Consider the following 13,901-nt stretch of genomic DNA (forward strand, 5'->3'; position numbering starts at 1 on the left):
ATTGATATAGAAATTATATATTATTGCATTAAAGGTTAACTTTAAGCTTGGTTTCTTTGCTTTCCATCTTTGAATTCAATTGATTTACATTCAATTGATTTACATATGAAAGCCTCAAACCGAACCTTCCTACGAGATATTCAGCATAAATTCAATTGATTTATGTATAAAAGCTCAAAATGAGTTTATCCAAAACGAATCTTCCTATGAGATATTCAACATAAAAATATGTAACGATAAAACAGAAGTTAGAACTGAATCGACACGGTTGTCCAACAAATCAAAGTCCTCGCAGTCTTGGTAACTATCATAGTTCAACATACTGTATTGTTCAAGAATTGTCCAAGTACAAACTCTGAATCAAACTTCATAACAATTTGAACTCCCACCCCCAAAAAAAAAACTTAAAAAAAGAAGTAAAACCAGAAACAAGAGTGATCCATGGTCCATGGTCCATAGCGAGTATCTTGGCTTCCATTTGAATGGAAATAAACATCGAGCAAGATCTGATAGCCGCAACTACAGCTCCATTCAACGCCCTGCAGATGTCAAGTCAAACACAGCATAGCATAGATGTAATGGGCAGGTAGGACTCCCACTCAAATTATTGATCTACATGAAGAATCACAAGTTAATGGCCGTGATTCACGAATCCATTCAATGGGGAAAACGTACAAGATGTTGCCGAACTAAAGCATTCAATTCGAACGTACAATACTCTAACCCTTTAAAGATGAGGATTTAGATCTAAGACTTAAAAGGAAATTCCACAGCAAAGAAGATGAAGGTTGGCCTCTTTTAGATTGCAATATACATATTGCGCATGAAATTTTCCATTTTAAAAATATACAATGATTCAAGCATAAGCCAAGTCATTCTAGCTATACTACTGTGAGAACAAGCGATCATTTGGAAAAACTTGTATAAGCTACAGCGAGAGTATAGACATCCATCTAGGCTAGCTCCGCAATCGTTTTCTTTGACTACCTTCTTCACTAACTCCCTGCGGTCAAAAGTTAACGGTGTGAGTTTTAAAAAAGCTAATAAATTCTTGCAGCTAACAAAGCACCTGGTATACATCAACGAGCCACCAAAAATAACTGTAGATTTCTATTAAAATATTAACTTACCGTAACCCATCAGCTTAAGCTTTAGGGTTGATCAATGATTTAACATTTTTTTTATGAAGTCCTATCTTTTCTTAGCTACCTCATAATTACATTATTTCTAGAGAATGAAACACAAGGAAAAACAGATGGCATGGATTTAAGGGAGAAAAACAGAAAAGATATAAGCATACCCTTTGTTCATCTTGGTCAAAACTTTCTGAGGGAACCACATTAGATTCGGTCCTGCATTTAGCATGCACTATGGGCCCTAACTGAGATCTATCCATGCCGGCTGTTTGTCCATCAGGTGCATTCATGTAGACAGCACCCCTATACATCCACTCCTCTGTTTCATCACTGTAAAAATCATCAAAAGGTTCTCCACATAATGCACACGTTTTCTGATCCTCATCAGCGGGCACAGCCAGTTCTTCATCATCCTTTTTCTCTACAATGACCTCCGCAGGCAAAAATCCTGGAACTGCCTCTGTTCCCAAAGCCTCTGCACCGCTAAGCCACATGCTTGTACTTACAAACCACTTTCGAGAAGGCTTTTGTTTCCTACTTTTTGACATGCGATTTCTAGTGACATGCCAATCCATATGATTACTATGCTCTTCCTGGGTCTTGAATCGAAGACCACAGGTCATGCATTGTCTAGGAAGATCAGCATATAGAGCAGTTATTGCAGAATCATGTCGCACCTTGAGTACATCTGGATTGAATTCTACCCCAACAGAATCCTAAACATTTAACTTTCTCAGTGGATAATATATAACAGTATAAAAAAAATTTAATGCCCAAACTAAGCTATTAAGAGGGATACTACTCAGATATATACCTGTACGGAAGCTTTATTGTTCAATGAGATCAAACCCTGGGCCATGAGAGAGCTTATCAGGCCAGAAAATGCAGTTCCAGGTTGCTGGCCAGGAACAAGGGATCCTGCATTTTGAGAGATAGTAGGATGAGGTCCAGCTGGAAGGGGTGGCAGCGGCCCTTGTAAATGCAATGGATTACTGGGGCTATTATGAACAGGCAAGTTCCATTGCCCAATAGGGACAGAACTTGACAAACACTCACTAATACCAGGGCGAAGTCCTTGAGAACTGTATCCTTGACTCAAAGATGGAGCCATTAAATGTGGTAACACTGGAGGTACTGCTGATGCACTAAAACTATCATGCATGTCCTGAGATGGTAGAAATTGTGGTTTTAAAGGGATGGTCTGCAATTGATTTCCCTGAGTCAAAAGAATACGCCCACCATGTTGATTACCAACTTGTGGGGACTTAGTTGTATGACTTAGCTCCTTATTTCTCACGTTATTCATCTGCTGCTCAGGCAAAAAAGACCTATTTGCACGATTGATGAAAGCATTGCTACCATTTAAAGACTCAAACTGACTCTTATTGTGTCCTGGCACATGAAAAGGGGGCCTAGAGGGTGGGCAAGAGTCCGAAAGATTCACAGGATGCCTTTGGCCCATAGACTGTACAACTGATTGTGACTCCATGCTAGAGTCAAGAGCAGAAGAACCCAATCTTGAAGCAACGGTAGGCCTATGTAAAGCATCATTGGTCGGAAGCTTGTCAACAAAAGGAGACATCTTCTCACCTCCAGATGAAGCTATGCCTCTCCCCAATAAAGGTATCTGGAAATTTCCTCCCGTTCCTTTAGTGCTCATGAGGTTCTGGGATGTCTGAGAAAGGTGACTGTGCATACTCCAAGCATCCTGATGATAGGAAAAACCCATACAATAGTTAACTTGCGGAATGCACAGTTCCTACTACATTCTCCTCAACAGAACTATACCTATAATTTATTGAAGAAAATAATTACCAAAAGCATGCTCTCGAATCAGAACACAGATATGGGTCTTACACCTCTCCCAATAAGTGTCTCAGTGATTCAAAACAGAAAAAACTAGGGAAAGAAAAGGTGGTATATCACCAATTACAAAACTTTTACACTGTGGGAATCTAACAGGTTTAGTCTATAAGTGTATGATAGGAATCCAATGTTATAGAATAAGTGAAATCATGAGCAATTGAAAACATGAATTACACTAATTACTAATTCCTTTGATCTGAAACTTAAGAAGTCCAGAGTCGCAAAAAAGTTTTAAACTGTAGTGTAAGCGTGTAATCCTTGGTGACAAAAAACACATCATGAACAGAGATACTTTACAATAACATTGGATAAAGAACAAGCAAAGAATGCCAGAAGCAAATGATAATAATGACGAGAATGAGATGAGAGAGCAAACAAATTCAGTAACTATAGAAGAATGAATAGAAGAAGATAGCTGAACCTGATGAGACGAATTGCTTCTCATTCCAGGCTCTATAGACATAGCATTTGATCTGTCAAATCCTAATCTTGTCCTAAATCTTGAAGGCGGGACAGGTGGCTTCAACATATCATTACTTCTGCCTCTGTCAGCTAATGTGGGGCTCATATCTTCCCAATCAAACTCTTCTTCTTCAGTGTTCTGCCACGTTACAGGAGTCATCTTGTTGTCTATACCATTCATAGAAAAATGTTCAGCCTGTGGTGGATTGTCATTTAAATAACCTTTTCCTTTATCGCTTCCATATGCTTCAATTAAAGCTCTTGGTCCCTCAAGTGCACATCCATTTCTAATATTAAATGAAGTACTTTCAAGTCCATTAAGATTATCGTCAGGATATTGTTTTCTCCTCCATTTATTAGTATCCTCATTCCTATTAATCATTCTAAAACCTTCATAATCATATACATTCTGTGATGGTGAGGCTCTAACCGCTTCAAGTTCATCACCAACTGATTGTAGAGGTCTATTGTGTCCAATCCTTGAAGACAAAGACGATTTTGCTAGCTTTATATTTGCTTTATTTGTTCCAAGAGAAAAAGAATCATGGCTCATGCTTCCCATTGAATTAAACGCTTGAGATCCACCATGTTCAAGACCATCTGCATGATCATAGTCATACTCTTCATATCCGGGAGCAAGTTTTTTATCATGAACTTTTAGAGTTGAGGCCCCTCTTGCATCTGGGATATGCTGCAGAGCTAAAAGCTAGTTACATATTTGTACGTTATTTATTCACCATGAATGCAAGATGTTCAAAAGAAAACAGAAAATTAACTATCCTACTAGCATTAAATTAAAGTAAGGGAATCATGTTGGGAGGTGTGGGTGTGTGTTTGTGTATTTCACACACATTTAAAGATATATAAGATGACGCACAACAAATGTATAAAATATGAATTTCATATTTGAACATGATCGACTCTACACAAAATCCCGAACAGTTTGAAGAACATGGATCTATCCTCCTTTTTTCCGGCATAAAACAAATTTTGATGGTAAATAAATATACAAAAGGAGGCAAACACCCAAAATAAGCCAAGGAATTATAAAAGAGCTCGCTTATTAGCTATAAACTATGAAGCACAGATACTTCATTTGTGGTAGAGAATCTATGTCGAGCACGGATTCAACCGGATATGCTTTGGAAACATGTATGATACATGAATCTGTTTCCCTTTTTAAAAATTTTGGATACTCATGTCCCCAAGATACGTATAGGTGCACATGCTGAACCATTTTTTGCCTTTAATTTGCTCAGCCCACAGCCTAGCCTAATTTAGAAGCCCACAAGTAATTTGTGCTCAGCAAACAGCCCCTAATACATTGTCATTCCACCCAACTATTTAAATAAAAGAAAAAAAGCAAATACAATTAAAAAATTAAAAACCCTGACTATTTCCTTCATTTTCATATCTGCGATTCACAAACCAACTCCACTCCGAAAATATATATATATATATATATTGCATCCTCAATGTATCCGTATCCTAGTTGAAATTGATATGCCTGCATGTCCCATTGTATTTGTGTCTCGTATTCGATCTATGTTTGTGCTTCTTAGGCTATAATCACTTAAATAGGAAATAACATAATAATTCAAAAAGTAAACCCCAACTAGAAAAAACAAAGATAATAGAATCTCATAATTTTTCTTTAGGAATTTCTTTGTCGTTGGAACTTTAAGGTTCCTTTTCAGCCAAATCTTCAAGAAGAAGAAGAAGAAGAAGCAATAGTACTGCAAGGCCATGAAACCTTCCCTTTCTTTTTTGAAGGGAGAGCTGCACACCATCAATTAAATAAACTCCTTGGTGCTATTCAGCAGGAGAGAAATTGGAGAGAATATCCCAAAGAGAGTAGGAGACCAAGATAAAACACAGTTCAAAGATAAGTTCACAGCAGCTCCTATATTTGCTGGCACAGAAAGCACCAACTAGGCCTGAGAGGACAATTTGAAAGTTGTCTCTATACAATATCATTTGTACTCTACTTACAAGACAAATGCTTAGCAATTCCTCTATTTACTAGCACAGAAAGCACCAAGCATGCGTGAGAGGACAATTTGGATGTCTTCTCTATATACCATCATTAGTATTAATCCCTTACAGAATAATTGACCAGAGGAAGATCATACACTCATTGGGAACTTTACATCTCATATTTACATACCACAATCTTGAAGAATAATATTCTCTCCTGCTGCACGAAAAAAAAAGCTAACAAGTGATTGAGCTTCCACAGTCTTATGTCTTGAGACGATCGAAGGATAACATTATCAAATTTTTAAGAAAGGGAGGCCACTCCTTGACTCCCCACCCTTGAATGATATACAAAAGGAAACATTTCATGAATGCAAGATATCTTACTAAATCTTTGACATCCCCAATGGAATTAACCAAAGCATACAATCTTTCAAAAGAATCACAAAATATGAAATTAGTGTACCCACAAACCTCACAAAACACCATCTCCCAGCTTGAATGAAAAGTGTTGCCTAAAAATGTGTAATCCTAAGGGATGTTGAGTAGGAAGAAGGTACCAAGAAAATCTTCTACAAATTCATCCATAATGGGTTGGTTTAGTAGTCATTAGGACTAGCGAAAAGCTAAATGAGCTTAAAGAAATAAATTCAAGTCATAGTAGTCACCTACCAAAGATTTAAAATCCTAAGAGTTTCTTTGGAAATTAAAAAAAAAAAAAAATAGGGTCAGGCGACTGTCCAGCAAATTTATTCAGATGTGCACAAGCTAGCCTAGACAGTTAAATATTTTTGAATAAATGACTGATAGAATAAATTCCAAATATGACTCCCTCACCCCCAAAAAGAAACATAAGCATTGTCCATCGAGCCTTCCCAAAAGAAATCTCTAATGACTTATTCCATTTTTGGAGTCACATTTGTTGGAGTCCTAAAAACTAATTGTTGTAGATAGAAGATTTGGAAGTACAAATTATGTGAAAGTTAACCACATCTTAACCAAATGCAACACCCAACCCCAACATAAATAATAGACGGCTGGGATGGACTAATCCAATTTATATATTAAAAAAAAAAACAAAAAAAAATATTCGTTCACATTCACTAAATGAAGGCAGGGAGGATGACAAACAGCCAACAAAAGGATGCAGGATGTTGAATATTCAAAGTGACAGCATGCAGATGAAGCAAACCCAAAAAAGTAGCAAAAGAGATAAATGCTCACTTTATCCCCCACTGAGTGTTCCAGTTGACGCAAGTATTTTGGATTGACATGAATGCCATGAGTTGGTCGAGGAGATTCAGAAGCCCTCGAGGATGTCAAAGCTGAGGTCTCTTGTGTTGTTAGCTGAGAAAGTCGAGCCTCGATCTTTCGAAGGATGGAAGGTGGAAACACAGTTGACCATGTCCCAAAGAGGTGACGCATTGCATTGTGCAAATTAGGATGAACTTGCCTGTAAGCCTCGCAAAACACCTTAGCACCAAAAACGAAAACAAAGGATTGATGAGAACCTCATGAAATTCAAACTAATAGCGGTATGAATATTGAAAACATAAGAATAAAAAGTGTGGACCAGAAACCAAAGTTTCATACCTCAGGTAAACGAGACGAGAAATAATTGATGTATTCGTGCCCAACATTCTTAACGATGCTGTCCAACAGATATAATGAAGGAAGTTTTTGGTCAACCGGAACCTGCACGAAAATTTGAAATGATGAACTGGAACGTTCGCAAGGTCTCGAAAAATATAATCCTCAAAGAAGATAAAAGCCTAAATTCTATAGCCCAAATCCCCATCAAATCGAAAATAAGGAAGATGCGATAGATAGATAAACCCCAAAAGAGAAAGAAAAACAGTCTATTCGAAAGTATTAGAATATACTTACTTCATATACTACCAGAAATTGAAACGTTCGAAAGAGTCTTCTCAACTCAAATTAGAGGAAAACAAAATTACAGAAACGAACCTCTAAAATACGCGAACAAATTAAGTCGGCAATGCCCTTCCCATGTTCTCTCTGCTCTTCAGCAAGAACAGTAAGATCCGTAATGATGGGCTTCGAATTAAAAGTGAGCTCCGACAACATGAGCTCGTACAACTGCACGATATCCTCAGTGGTAGGAAGGGGCGCAACATCAAGGCCGGAAACCCTGAATTCGTCATCCCGCTGCTTTAGCTGAGCTCTAAACCGGTGAGCTATTGAAGGGGAAGGCTTTTGTGGCAACTCATTGGGCATAGCCCTACCGGTGGTGGTGGGGAGTGGGCGGTCGGATGTATATGCTAAAGTTCTAGGGTTTCCTCGTGAAATTAAGAGCTTTTCCGATTCCATGAAAGGATTCATGAAATACAAAGTGTGTCGATTGAGTTCAGAATTTTATCCCGCCAAGGAGGGAAGAGAAATGAATTAGGGTTTGTTCCCACCATAGAAGAAGCTAGAGAGATAAACCAAGAGGGGAGCACCGAAGAGAGAGAAAGAGTTACGCTGTGACTTAGTTTAATTCTTCGCCGGGGAACAGTACCACCAATTTCCTCGCGACTTTTGTTTTCAAAGAAGTAAAATTACGATTTTAACGCCCTCTTTAAATTACCCTTCTTCATTCTTCGAGGTTTCGAATGTAATTTCACTACCTATTTTTAAAATAAAAATAGTAACAATTCTTAATATTAAATATTTTTTATTAAAAAATTAAAATTAAAATAACTATTCCCTCTCTCCCTCACCGCTCCCCCTTCCCCCCGCCCGTCGACCTCACCGCCACCGGAACAGCGCGGGTCCTCGCCGTCGGCAACCAGTCGACATCCTCTTATAGTGATAGAGGAAGACGATGATGAACGAAGAAGAAGATTGTGATGGTGTGGCGACAGCGGCAGGTGGCGGGAATCGCTTCGTCGGAGGAGCTCGAAGGACTGAAGGCGAATAGTTTTTTTTTTTTTTTTATAATTATTATCATTGTTAATTTTAAAAAAATGGTAAAGTTACCATTAATTTAGGGATTAAAAGATTAAAAAAAATGAATTTATTAAAATTCAATTTATACCTCTAAATTTTAGAGTTGATAATTGATTCAAATCTTAGATCTTATTTGACTTGTTAATATATTTATATGATTATAAACTATTATTAATTAATTTATAATCTTATTTTGCATTATTAGTATTTTATTATATCAAATAATTAATATATTATATAATATGTATTTTAATTTAACAGGATTGAGTTGAATGTGAAATCTATATTTATTTAAAAAAATATAATTTTTAATATAACTTGACATTATAAAATTTCATATTTAAAATTGAGATACACTTAAAACATTATTTTTTTACTATTTAAATTATAATGTCAAAAAATTGTTGGTATGCGTTCAAACCGACCAAATCTAAAAAGCATCTAAAAATAAAATAAAGATTACTTACCTAAGAGAATCTAAATATTTCCTTTTGGAAAAAGGTATTTTCCATTGACTTTAGGGAATTACATTAGGTAATTTTATGTTTGAAGTGCATTTTTTTTTTTTTTTGAGCAGAATTATATGAAATATTAAGATTTTTTAATTATTAGTTATTAAGATTTTGTTAAAACTATATATATATATATTTAATAAAAAATCATTCAAATTTTATATTAAATACACATTAAAATATTTGTAAATGATTTTCATATTTATTTCTAAGAGTTTTCTATATTTCTTTAAGTTTTATAAACAATTTTAACATTTTTCACCTAAATTGGGAAAGAATAATATCCCGACACTCGAACCGGATGTGAAGGTCTCCTCTCATTCGACTGCTCTTGCTGAAAGCTCGAGGCTTCGAGGAAAACCACTTATAAACTATACTTTTGAATTCATGGATATAGCATCAAACTTGATTTGATAATAATTGAATACTGTCGGCCTCGTTCATTGACATAATATTAAGCTAGTCATAGATGATCATGATTTTCGAGCAATAACAAACACGGAGCATGTTTGAATTGACTTTCTAAGTGCTTTCAGCTTTCTAAGCCCTTCGTATCTTTCTCCGACTCTTTTCGGTGTGCGGTCACGATAGCCTTACAGATTTGGAGACTGTTGGCTAATGCAAAATGATAGCTTGGAGTCAATATCGAGCTATAACTGCCCCTGGTTCCACCAAGGAGTTCCAGCATTGTAGGAGTGTTCCCCGGAATCCCATGAAATCTCATAAGCCTGCAGTCCAATAGCAAGGGCTGGTTCTTTTCCGTGCAGAGCAATCCACTCCGCCACGGCAATTTCTTTATCTTCTTCGCTTGTATACTCTTTCTTACTTCTTCCAAATGGATTGGACCCAGGATTAGCCATCTCTGCAACTGCCGCAGGCATGTAGATGGAATCACCAACCAATGGTGCTCCACAATCAGCCAGTTGTGCTCGAATCTGCATCATCAGTAACATCGCATGTGTTTTAAGAACTATGAATGCAAGAATTTATGAACATGGTTTTAAAATAACAAAGGTAATTACAGGAACAGAAAGACTACGCTAAAAACCTGATGTGTCCGACCAGTCAAGAGGTTGATTTTACATTCATATGCTTTCTTTTTGGAGGGCCAGCCACAATCTTCAATACAGTATTTTGCTTCAATATCAGCAACTGGCCATGAAACCTCTCTACATTCCAACACCTCGAGCTGACACAAGTTCCATCCATCAATACAGTCTGCAAGCAGAAGATGTTTAAAGCGACCAAAAGACTTAAACCTTCCTATTACATCTTAGTATGGATAAATTAATGGTCAGGGTTACAGGCCAGACATTGGACGATGTGCCAGTAAGGAGGCTGAGCCCCGAAGGGGGCTCAACATGAGACGATGTGCCAACAAGGACGCTGGCCCCAAAAGAGGGTGATTGGACGATCTACCACCGATAGGAGAAGGGGATGAGTACCAGCGAGGATGCTCGGCTTCGAAAGGGGGTGGATTGTGAGATCACACGTCGGTTGGAGACGAAAACAAAGCATTCTTTATAAAGGTGTGGAAACCTCTCCCAAGCAGACGCATTTTAAAAACCTCGAGGGAAAACCCGAAAGAGAAAGCTCAAAAGAAGACAATATCTGCTAGCAATGAGTATGGGCTGGAGTGACACGGTTGGGAGGGAGTTGAAATGTTAATGTGACTGGGGCAACCATTTGCATATGAATTTGTTAGGCAGAAAATTAAAACTGGTTTTCTAAGTGCTTGAGTTTATGGCTGCAAATTAATAATCAAACGGTATACGTATGTTCTCCAACAGATCAAATTGCAACAAATAGTTCAAAGCAACATCCGATTATTATTTGAATGCTTTATTGGAAGACTTGCCTTTAGAAACAAGTCTGGGAGCCAAATTAATTGGCCGCATATAGTGTGTTATTATTCCCATCGGCACGGGAGCAGCCGCAAGAGCAAGATAAAGCTTCATAACCTTTTTCTCCTATAAAGAAAAAAATTGTAAATCATTGCTATCAAATTAAGAAACAAAAAGCATTAACTACTTTACCAGTATAGGGAGTATGATGAAGATTTAAATGGAAAACTGGAACATGAGTGAATGAACAGAGGAAACTTATGTTACAATATGTGAATACTTAACCACAATGATCAAACTCAAGAAATAAGATCATGAAACTTACTCTAATTTTGCGATGGAAGATGGAGCAATATTCTTTTGTCCTAGCTAGAATGACGCTGCAAAAGTGCGATGAACGAAAACACGTATTTTGAAGAGAGGCATTATATTGGACATAAAAATATCTACAAGAAACATCATTACCAGCCCTCGGTGCAATTGTCAATCTGATGGGTAGTCCACAAGGGAGACGTTAATCCTAAAGCACGAGTCGCAAAGGTGACACAAGTTTCTTCGATGTTGTTCGTAGTGCCCCCAACCTAACAGAATATTCATCATACTTAACAATTAAGAAATGAATGTTCAGCTAGATAGTATTGATGCAAATAAATTGTCATTCTATGAATGTTCAGCTAGATGGTATAAATTGTGTCATTCTCCATAAGTGAATGTTCAAGCCAGAGATTAATGGTTCAAGTGTTCAACCACAGACCGATGTACCAGCAGGTTTGTCCAAAACCACATAGGATTCTGTCACGGCGATAATTCTTGATTTCCAATCAATTTCATAACACCTGATTGATTGTAAATTTCAACAAGCATCATTCTATTATGAACATCATTCTGTTTTTGAAAGACAAAAAAGGTAGTTCTTTTCACCTTGGAAAACGTTTGGGATGCACGTAAACACGCAAGTACATTCCAACCTCCACGAAATCATCAATGCGAGTTATTCGGAAAGTCTTCTGTGCTTCTCCCATAGTTTTCCCTTTGATAGATTTTCGCCCTTTCAAAAATGTTGGTTCTGTAAATTTTTTGAATAGTCTAATTTGCTCTGGGGTAGCAGTTGGCGGAGGCCGTGGGCAGACTAAGGCATAATGTACAGCACCAAAATGAATGAGATCTGCAACGTACCTTCAAACAGTGAAGCTATTAATTCATTGCTTCATCTATTTAGACTTAACATCATGTTGCAGAATATTATTATGAACAACCAAAAGATAGAACTTACAGAGGAGGAAGATCCAAGGATTTAGAGATGTATTCCATAACAGGACCCTCTTCCAAAACGACCAGATGTTCAACTCGTGGTGGTTCCTTGAATGAGGGACATGGAAGCAAACGATGATATTGAGGATACCTGAAATTAATTTCAGTCTTAGCATGCTAAATCCTCAAGGAATCATGAAAAGGGAGTTCAATAACAAATCATGATTACTGCTAGTGCATTAAGCATCCAAGAGAGTAATCGTCAAAAGTGCCAGAAAACCATTTTCCCTTCATTTGACTGTAGAAGGTAAAATTTGAAGTTTGGGGCTGTTGAGGATCCCACATTGGAAAGATGGGGGAGACCTCACAGTATTTAAATGATATGTGGGTTATGCTTCCCGTTGCCAATTGGTTTTGAGATGGAGTCTCATGTTTATCTATTATGATATTATAGCCTAAACCTCAATGTGAGATCCCACGTCGGTTAGAGAGGAGAACAAAGCATTCTTTATAAGGATGTAGAAACTTCTCCCTAACAGACGTGTTTTAAAATCGTGAGGCTGACGACGATATGTAACGAGCCAAAGCGGACAATATCTGCTAGCGGTGGGCTTGGGTTGTTACAAATGGTATCAAAGCCAGACATCGAGCGATGTGCCAACGAGGACACTGGGCCCCCAAGGGGGTGGATTGTGAGATCTCACATCGGTTAGAGATGGGAAAGAAGCATTTCTTATAAGGGTGAGGAAACCTCTTCCTAACAGACATGTTTTAAAACCGTGAGGCTAACGGTGATACATAACGGGCCAAAGCGGACAATATCTGCTAGCGGTGGGCTTGGGCTGTTACACTCAAACAAGTATCGGATCCCAAAAAAGAAAGATTTGATCCAGAAATGGTGAACCCAAAGATGATCATTTTGAGGGGGCACGTATTCCAAAGAGGGGAGACCTCATGTTCTTTAAAAAATATATGGGTTACTCCTTCATTTCCATCCTCTTGTTTCAGGTTGGTTTTGATATCTAGCCTCATATTTATCTAACAGGGGCTACCAGTAAGTCAGCTAGTTTTCATTGCCAACCAATAGAGATGGTTCAGTGCTCAATATTCATAATCCATATATACTGCATATAGTTCAAGCCATAAGCCACTGATTTTCTTTTTTCTCCTTCCTTTTTATTCTTAACCTTCCATTTTGTTTCAATTCTGCAACTTTTACCTCATGACAAGCAATACGCAAAAAAGAACAAGATCCTAATCCAAATCAACGAGTTACATGAACTAGAAATGTAGAATTGACCAACAGTGAAATACCCCACAACCATTGAAAAAAACTTTCAAACCGTTTAAATAGGTAAGTAAATCGTAATCTCACATTTACACGATTAAAACACAACTAAACAACAGTAACCCCGTTCAAACTAGCAATCAAATTAGTAAACAAGAAGGTATGAGACAAAATTAGCGGTACCCATTTTCTGCAGAGTCAGTTGCAGTTTGTGTAACTGTGATGTCTGTTGTTGAGCATTCACAAGGGAACACGCTGCTCTTCGAACTCGAAGAACGCCGAGCAGCAAAGCAGTTGCCGCAAATGGCAACACCGAGATTAGCACGAGTTCTTGCCAATGTGCGCAACAGGGTTCGTGATGTAATGAGGCCATGGCAACCATGAGCGGCCACTAGAGCTATATTCATGGAAGCCAGCATCCCGGGGAGGCTGTGGAGCCGGGATGTGCTGATGAGACCAAAACGATGCTTGCTAATCCTTCTCTACCGGAGAGGATAATTCTGGGCTCTCACAAAATTTGTTCCAATCATATTATTTTATTTACTATGCTTTAGCCTTCGCCCTATTTTCAGATCTATTTTTAAATACAATATTTCAAAATAATAATCAAAAT

At 37.7% G+C, this 13,901-nt stretch overlaps 2 protein-coding genes across 5 annotated transcripts; both read right to left on the bottom strand.

Annotated features, from left to right (window-relative positions):
• Positions 1–301: 301 nt before the first annotated feature.
• Positions 302–7,953, bottom strand: LOC111440036 (polyadenylation and cleavage factor homolog 4-like). Of its 3 annotated transcripts, XR_002709900.1 has the most exons (8): positions 7,410–7,953; positions 7,035–7,136; positions 6,666–6,914; positions 3,424–4,170; positions 1,951–2,844; positions 1,301–1,852; positions 725–1,003; positions 302–612 (listed from the first exon to the last, which is right to left on the bottom strand). XR_002709900.1 is itself a non-coding variant. In XM_023077409.1 (7 exons), the coding sequence occupies exons 1-7, from the start codon at positions 7,782–7,784 to the stop codon at positions 959–961; spliced, it is 2,949 nt and encodes a 982-aa protein (XP_022933177.1). In that variant the 5' UTR covers positions 7,785–7,953; the 3' UTR covers positions 614–958. The 3 variants fall into 3 exon arrangements, 2 of the variants coding, with proteins under 2 accessions (XP_022933177.1, XP_022933176.1); XM_023077409.1 differs by lacking the exon at positions 302–612 and having other exon boundaries at positions 614–1,003; positions 3,424–4,155; XM_023077408.1 differs by lacking the exon at positions 302–612 and having other exon boundaries at positions 614–1,003.
• Positions 7,954–9,296: 1,343 nt separating this feature from the next.
• LOC111440038 (RNA pseudouridine synthase 6, chloroplastic-like) lies at positions 9,297–13,804 on the bottom strand. 2 transcript variants are annotated; one of them, XM_023077412.1, is made up of 9 exons: positions 13,472–13,804; positions 12,023–12,151; positions 11,671–11,925; positions 11,504–11,585; positions 11,215–11,330; positions 11,075–11,129; positions 10,764–10,875; positions 9,954–10,123; positions 9,297–9,840 (listed from the first exon to the last, which is right to left on the bottom strand). In XM_023077412.1, exons 1-9 carry the CDS (start codon positions 13,705–13,707, stop codon positions 9,556–9,558), a joined length of 1,440 nt encoding a protein of 479 aa, XP_022933180.1. In that variant the 5' UTR covers positions 13,708–13,804; the 3' UTR covers positions 9,297–9,555. The 2 variants fall into 2 exon arrangements, with proteins under 2 accessions (XP_022933180.1, XP_022933181.1); XM_023077413.1 differs by having other exon boundaries at positions 11,671–11,914; positions 13,472–13,801.
• Between the last annotated feature and the right edge of the window lie 97 nt (positions 13,805–13,901).

The sequence above is a fragment of the Cucurbita moschata genome, unplaced genomic scaffold (genome assembly GCF_002738365.1).
Source record: "Cucurbita moschata cultivar Rifu unplaced genomic scaffold, Cmos_1.0 Cmo_Scf00133, whole genome shotgun sequence".
NCBI lineage: Eukaryota > Viridiplantae > Streptophyta > Magnoliopsida > Cucurbitales > Cucurbitaceae > Cucurbita > Cucurbita moschata.

Excerpts from the sequence above, each read along its gene's own strand:
- LOC111440036 (XM_023077408.1), bottom strand. The coding sequence starts at position 7,784 with ATGAATCCTTTCATGGAATCGGAAAAGCTCTTAATTTCACGAGGAAAC. Across the intron at positions 7,137-7,409 it reads TTTGTTCGCGTATTTTAGAG|GTTCCGGTTGACCAAAAACT; the intron begins GTTCGTTTCTGT and ends ATTTTCGTGCAG. Across the intron at positions 1,004-1,300 it reads TTGACCAAGATGAACAAAGG|GGAGTTAGTGAAGAAGGTAG; the intron begins GTATGCTTATAT and ends TTTTGACCGCAG.
- LOC111440038 (XM_023077412.1), bottom strand. The coding sequence starts at position 13,707 with ATGCTGGCTTCCATGAATATAGCTCTAGTGGCCGCTCATGGTTGCCAT. Across the intron at positions 11,130-11,214 it reads GACAATTGCACCGAGGGCTG|CGTCATTCTAGCTAGGACAA; the intron begins GTAATGATGTTT and ends GCACTTTTGCAG. Across the intron at positions 10,124-10,763 it reads TCCCAGACTTGTTTCTAAAG|ACTGTATTGATGGATGGAAC; the intron begins GCAAGTCTTCCA and ends TTCTGCTTGCAG.